General features: G+C 43.0%; 1 protein-coding gene across 1 annotated transcript; it reads right to left on the reverse strand.

Moving 5' to 3' along the window:
- Positions 1-1,541: 1,541 nt before the first annotated feature.
- On the reverse strand, positions 1,542-4,452 carry LOC117249839 (THAP domain-containing protein 2-like). Its single transcript, XM_033615624.2, has 7 exons — positions 4,306-4,452; positions 3,660-3,852; positions 3,235-3,342; positions 2,907-3,136; positions 2,623-2,708; positions 2,329-2,463; positions 1,542-2,053 (listed from the first exon to the last, which is right to left on the reverse strand). The coding sequence occupies exons 1-6, from the start codon at positions 4,383-4,385 to the stop codon at positions 2,447-2,449; spliced, it is 714 nt and encodes a 237-aa protein (XP_033471515.1). The 5' UTR covers positions 4,386-4,452; the 3' UTR covers positions 1,542-2,053; positions 2,329-2,446.
- Between the last annotated feature and the right edge of the window lie 2,713 nt (positions 4,453-7,165).

Consider the following 7,165-nt stretch of genomic DNA (forward strand, 5'->3'; position numbering starts at 1 on the left):
CGTCGTCGTCATCATCATCTACATACACAGTGGCTAATAGATAAATAAAATACTGGTGTTCCTACTGAGCCTGGGCCATTCAGAGGAGGTGGTCGCAAGGTAGCTAGGTCCAGAGAATATGTAGGTAGGGTAGGGTAGCTTAAAAGGTATAGTAAAGTCAAAATTGTAAAGAATGTAACAAATCTAAGTTATAATAGGTAAATATATATAAATAAAAAAAAAGTAACAAAAAAAGTTGTTTGGTATAGCTCAATCAGAAAAATGAAAAAAAGGCAGGATACTAAAGTAACTAAAGAAAATAATGTTTCATTTTTTTTTAAAAGCGGGCGACACGGTGGTGTGGTGGTTAGCAGTCGCCTCACAGCAAGAGGGTTCCTGGTTCATTCCCAGGAGGGAGCCCTTCTGTGCGGAGTCTGCATGTTCTCCCCGTGTCAGCGTGGGTTTTCTCCGGGTACTCCGGCTTCCTCCCACAGTCCAAAGACACGCAGGTTAATTGGTTCAATTGACTGACTCAAAATTGTCCATAGGTGTGAATGGTTGTCCGTCTCCATGTGTTAGTCTAGCAACCTGTCCAGGGTGTACCCTGCCTCTCACCCAATGTCAGCTGGGATAGGCTCCAGCCCTCCTGCGACCCTAAAGAGGATAAGCGGTTACGAAAATGGATGGATGGCTGTTTTAAAAGCCGAACATTGGACAGGTATCGAGTGAGAGGGCTGCAGCCAACAGTGGCAAAACGCGTTGCAAAGTAATCATGTACATCATCAGTTTACATCCACTACAAGTGTTTGCTTTTGCCACAGACAGGCTCAGAATATTATTGCAAGTGTCTGACATCATGGAAAGGATCCCTTCTTCTTCTTCTTGACTTCCAGCAGACTAGGCAGTTTTAGTGAATTGCTGCCTCACTCTGGTTTTTATTTGTCATTGCATCTTCAGGCACTTTAACTTGTATTTTGCAATACAGGTTGGAAAGGATCCTTACAGAGATAGACCTTTTTGTTTAACTAGAAACAGCCCTGATAAAACAATTGACAAACCCACCAGATTCCATTTACATTAACAGTAATTTAGCATGTACAGAGGCAGCATATTTTTACATCTAACTTAATAAAATTAAGGGTTTATTATAAACATGTTGAAACCCTGGTTGACTGGTTGTGCAATACAGTGTGTAGGTTTTCCCATATACTTTTATTATATTGTGAAATACATAGTTCTAGAGGCTATGCTTATTATTGTAAGTGGATTTAATTCATTCATTAATAAACAAGCCTACCCCTCAAAGATAACCTGGCTTCTGCAGACAGTTGCCATTATGCTAACAATGTCATATTGTACGCTAAATTTTGTATTTTTATTTTCATTCATCCATTTTTATGCATCCGCATTGCACACATAACCTACCTCTCATATTAAAATAACTGGATTCAAATCTTCTATATTTGGCTGGTATAGAATAGGTAAAGGGGAGGTTCCCCTTCAAATTAAACTTTCTTCATGTACAACTGAGAGATCCAGGAAGGCATCACAGAGACTGGGAAATCTTTAGCCTTCAGCAGTATATTTATTTACAAAAGGGGAGGGACTGTGTGGGAGAGTGTGGTGCATCGAGGCCAGGATATGGAATGTGTATCTATCTATCTATCTATCTATCTATCTATCTATGTGTAAGGTGCTATGTAATGGAGACTGTGTGGCAAGTAAATGGAGTATGGGCAGCGGGTGTTGGAAGTATGTCCGTGCAGAGAGTCAATGGTCCGGGCCAGGTCCAGGGATGGGAAGCTCGGAGAGGAATCCGGGGAGAAGCGCAAAGGTCTATGGTCTGTGGGCAGGGCTCGAGAGGAAGTCCAGGGCCAGGGAGCACGGGAGGACTCGTGGAGGTCTGGTGCTCGCGAGGGATCACGGGGTGCACACACACAGACAACCAGACTCACGTTGTGCGATACTCTGTAGAAGTGTGAAGAAACTAGGTATACCTAGCAGCATGGAGTTTAATCTGCACTTCACTGAGCAACTGTGTGCAGCTGAACTCAAACTCCAACATGAAGTTCACCTGCAGAGAGAGAGAGAGAGAGAGAGAGAAAGGTGGTCGTGATGATAGAAAGGGTTGTTAGAAAAACTTTTGGATGTGAATGGGAGTGTACTGCAGACAGGGTGCCACGGAGCGACCTTGGACTGGGAGCGGAAGACTGGGTAGCAGACATTGCAGGAGTGGCTGTTTGTGCTGAGGGCTGTATGTGTATGTGAGTGAGAGAGTGAGAGTGAGAGTAGGTGTGAGTGAGTGTGAGAGAGGTAAATGTTGTAAGCCTGTGTGTGTGTGTGTTATACCCGTATGCTGAGACTGGAGAAGTGAGGGTTGCGTCAGTAGTGCAGCGTGAGGCTGGTATTGTAGCCAGCCTGTTTTGCAGTTGCACCTCCACAACCAGTCGCCTCCGAGGACTGCGGATCACGTAGGGCTGTTGTCTGAAGGAGGAGAGTCTGATCAACAACAACAACAACAACACGATACTATTCAATATGACATGAACACAGTGATGCTGAGACTGCCACGTGAGGTGTGATAAGACAGTGGTGTGAGTGTGTTGCAGAGTGAACCCAGGGGGAGGAGGAGTCTGGTCCTACCCCGTGCCAGAGATGTCCATGTGAACCTGCAGAACCAGGTCGGTGGTGCACACGTCGTCCTCGCCGCAGTCTTTGAAGAAGGGGATCTGGAGGAGTAAGGTCAGGGAGAAGTAACATCAGAATGTCAGCATGTGACTTGCGGACTGAAAGACAGACAGGCAGACCAAAAAGACAGAAGGATAGACTGAATAACAGAGACAGAATGAGGCGGACAGAGAGACAGATGTGAGACAGGGGTGAAGAGGGTGAGACAGGGGGAGAGAGACAGAGGGGTGTCCACTCACAGATCTCTTGACGGTGGTTGGCCAGCCCTCGTCCAGCACGAGGCCACTCTCTGTGTCGTTGATCGTTGATTTTTCTCTCTTAACTCATCTACCAGGGACGCCGCAATTCTTTTAGTTCTTCTCTCATGATCCTTGGCATTTCTCAGCTGCCTCTGCAGCTCATAAGCTCTTCTTTGGGCCTCAGTTAATTTATCTTTAACGTGGTCAGGGTCAACAGCATAAGGATGATCCTATGAAATATAACACTTGTTGGAAAAGCACTATTCAACAAAACTCCAAGTATGCTGGAAAAGTCCCATGGATTAAAAAAATGCTTTATTTCACTTACCAAGTTTGCTGGAATTGGCGGTTCTGGAACATCAGACACAGGTACAGGATCATAACTTGGTTCACAGGCCTGTAGTGATGTCCTGGTTGACGTAGCTTTATTGGGCACCTTTACATGAAGCAAAGGACATTTAACACCAATGTTTAATATCAATATCCCAATATCCTGGGTGGCAGGATATCTTAGTATTAAGGATGCCATCTTGGGAATTCCCCGTTCAATTCCCACCACTAGCATACATACACTGGCAGTCAAAGTGTCATGACCATGATACTGAACCCCAATTGCTCCCTGGGCGCCTTAATGGCAACCGAACTTTATCATTAAACACAAGCGAATTTCCCAGAAACTGGAATTTATTTATTTAATTTATTTTATTTGAGAGACTTATTTATTAAATCTCATTGCTTGAAAAAGACACTTACTCTATTCAGCTGATTTGGAAAAGCAAACACTGAAGGGACCACACCTTCCTTCAAACGGACAGTTTGTCCAGTTCTGTCAAAATCTTCTGGAAGGAAATGAGAACTACACACAACTGTTGTGTCACTGGGCGTGAACTCACGCCTTCGGAGAGCTTTGGCCCACGTTCTTCTTGCTCCCGGTTCCTTTGGGAACCTTTGACACAAAAACAATGCCATTTCAAAGTTAGGTTAACGAGCATGTAACATAACGTGAAGTTAGCTAGATGTAATATATGGCTTGACATTCCAGGAATGGACACTCAGCAAGTAACGTTAGCCTAGCTAACATTCAACAAGTTTGAGCAGTTTGCTGAGCGCACTGTCTCTAGTCAGAGCTGACTAAAGACAGAAACGTTATCTAGCACTAGCTAGCTTGTCTAACAGCAGCCGAGTTCATCACAGCAGACTGCTCTGACAAGGAATACAATAACGTTAGCTGGCAAAAAGACACGTTACCGATTCACTCTCCGCCCAAAACCAGAGCAGGAAAGATCGGGTAGCTGGCTTTAGCCTAGCCATCACCATTGTGATGTCTGAAGTGATCATCACGCTTTCATTAGCTAACTCAGTGAACTGTAACTTAAAACACGATGAAACTGACACTTACTTGTGAAAAGTTATTCCACGGCCTCTATTTTCGACCGTTCGTCGATTGCTGCAGCCAAATGCTGCACAAGCTTGTGGCATTGTTAACTGCGGTCAAGCAAGCCTTCAATTCTGATATTATTATTTTTCTTCTTCTTCGTATGATTAATGTTGGTTGGCAAGCAACTTATTGGTGCATTCCGCCACCTTCTGGACAGGAGTGTGGATCTGCATCACATAAGTAAACCCCTTGTTATGCTAGATTTTCCTGCTTAATCCTGTTTTATCCAAAAACCTAAAATTGGCTCTGTACCCTACATCCCCAGAATTTATTTGATATTTAATGTAATTCTATTTCTTTCTAGTGCTCCAATGAGTACTTGTCTTTCTTGATGGTATTTTGGACACTAACATTACATGTCTACGGAAGCGTATTGCATTCACTTGACAAATAAAAAAAATCTGTTTTATTAAGTAATTTTTTCTGTTTTTTCGGAGTAAATTTTTATTTTTCTGTTTTTCGGTGTAATTTTTTTCTGTTTTTCTGAGTATTTTAGTAAAGAGAGCAATAGAACCACAGATGCTTTCATTCCTTTCTTGAGAGCTTGATATAATGGAAGCAGACATGACTTGTTTAGTTTAATCCAGTTTTACCTTGTTTTGGGTTTGAGACACTGGGAGATACTCTTGTCTTTAAGTCATATAGATGGTGTTATCATTAGTTAGTCGACTTTATGCAGGCATCGGTCACTTGCAGGTGCCAGGTGGGAGCTTCTCGCGAGATTTTGAAGTATCTCGTCTCTTCGTTCAGGAAAATTCAGAAAAAATACCCCGAAAACCAGAAAATATTACTCAGAAAAACCAAAAAAAAAAAAAAAAAACTCAGAAAAACAGTGACAGTTTTTCAAGTGAATGCAATACGCTTCTGTAATGTTCCACTGTTTCTTGTGTGTTGGAATAATTACACTTTCCTGTAGCATGTTTGTTGACTATTTTCAATGTACCATTTAGGCCAGAATGATTTAATAATTTATTTTTATGTATTTACCCACAACATTTATGTCTATCCTCCGCTTTCCTTCATTCAATAGATTGCAATCAACTCTTGCATCCTCTATAGTCCATGGTGTTGTGACAAAGAGTGGCACAGTGGGACTCAACACCTTATCAGCTATGCCAATATCTGCAACCTTTGTCTGTATAACCCAGCTGAAACTCCTGATTTTTTTTTTATTTTCCAGTTCTTGACAGGGTTCTAGCAGCTCTTGATTTGGATGACTTCCATCATGTCCCCTCAAATTAGCCAATTCGGAAATGCATTCTTCTTCTTATTATTATTATTGCTTTCCGGCAGACTCGATGCCTTTCGGCACATTGCTGCCTCCCACAGGTCAGATCCGCACACTGATTAATTCAAGGCCCATTTTAAAAGTGTATGAGTCCTGTCAGTGTGATTAACTTCACAACTGCTTTCACAGTCCTTGACTCATTCTTTGATGGGTTCAGCAAGCTCCGTAGTGAAATATCCTCCTCATCTGGGGAAGACTGTAGCGAACAGCTTCTCTCTCTCTCTCTTCCTGGAAGCGTCCACACTCCAACAAAACATGCTTAACAGTTTGTTGTTTTTGGCAGTTGTTACATAGTCCATCTTCATGCTCTCCAATCTTTGCCAGGTCCCATGCAAGTCCTCAATGTCCCAGTCTCAGTCTAGTCATTAAAACAGTATTTATTCTCTCTCTCTCTCTACGTAACACTTCAGCTTTTCAACCCTGTTTTGAATAGAAAAATAATACTGCCCTTTCGTCTCCTTCTCCCACTCTCTGCCACATCTCTGTTATCTTTCTCTTAATTATTGATCGACACTCAGCATTTACAATCTCTTTTTAAAGACATTTTAGCTAACCTGTCAGCGAGCCCGTTCCCTTCTACCCCCACATGAGCTGGCACCCAGAGAAACTCCACTGTACTTCCTGCCTGTTCAGTTCAGTTGTCAACAGTTCAACTTCAAGGTCTGGTCGGGCTCCTAGACTGCTTTCTTTGAGGGCTGACAGAAGAGATGCAGAATCTGAACAGATAACTGTGTGGCTCGGCCTCACATCTTCAATCCACTGCAGTGCAAATACAATAGCTATTAAATCTGTGGTAAAAACTGAAACCCCCTCAGACAGTCGCTTGTATTTTACATATTCCAGGTCAGCGATACAAGAGACAAATCCTGACTTCCAAGGTAGAGGGTCTTGGGCCCCATCTGTGTAAATCAGAAGGTACTGTTTCCAGTTACTCTCTAGTAGTGATGGTCAAATGAAGCCTCATGAAGCATTTTCTTTATTTTCTGAGCCCACTAGATGGCGCTTTTTGTTCATCAAAAGGTTGAAAGCACACTGAATTGCCATTCTTTGAGCCTCTCCCTTTAAGCCATGAGTGCCATCTAGTGGGCTCAGAAAATAAAGAAAATGCTTCATGAGGCTTCATTTGGCCATCACTACTCTCTAGTCTCCTCCTAACAAGGTCAGCAGCAGAGTCATCACACGCTTTAATGACTTCTAAAATGCTTAGATCTACTTCTGGCATGGGTAGGACCTATGATGGTAGGTCAGACCTTACCCAGTGATCTAGTTTGCTTGATTTTTGGCCATAGTTCTCTTGCCTGCCGATCTTCCTTGGTGAAATCCTGCACAAAGCGAAACTCTTGTTCCTTGCACACGGGAGAGTCTTTGGTTGCTTTCCATACCACATTCCGGTGGTGTCTCCTCAAAAACTGCATGATGATCTGGCGGCTCCGTCCTCCTTCTCTCCTTCTTCTCACAAGACTTGAACCCTTAACCTTTGGTCTCATAACATGTCTCCTTCCACACTGAGCTATCTGATCAGAGGTGCAGCCA

Source organism: Epinephelus lanceolatus, chromosome 24, assembly GCF_041903045.1.
Source record: "Epinephelus lanceolatus isolate andai-2023 chromosome 24, ASM4190304v1, whole genome shotgun sequence".
In the NCBI taxonomy this organism is placed as follows: Eukaryota; Metazoa; Chordata; class Actinopteri; order Perciformes; family Serranidae; genus Epinephelus; species Epinephelus lanceolatus.

Coding starts and splice junctions, on each gene's coding strand:
- LOC117249839 (XM_033615624.2), bottom strand. CDS start 4,385: ATGCCACAAGCTTGTGCAGCATTTGGCTGCAGCAATCGACGAACGGTC. Junction 3,853..4,305: donor CGTGGAATAACTTTTCACAA/GTAAGTGTCAGT, acceptor TTTGTGTCAAAG/GTTCCCAAAGGAACCGGGAG. Junction 3,137..3,234: donor CGCCAATTCCAGCAAACTTG/GTAAGTGAAATA, acceptor TATATTTCATAG/GATCATCCTTATGCTGTTGA.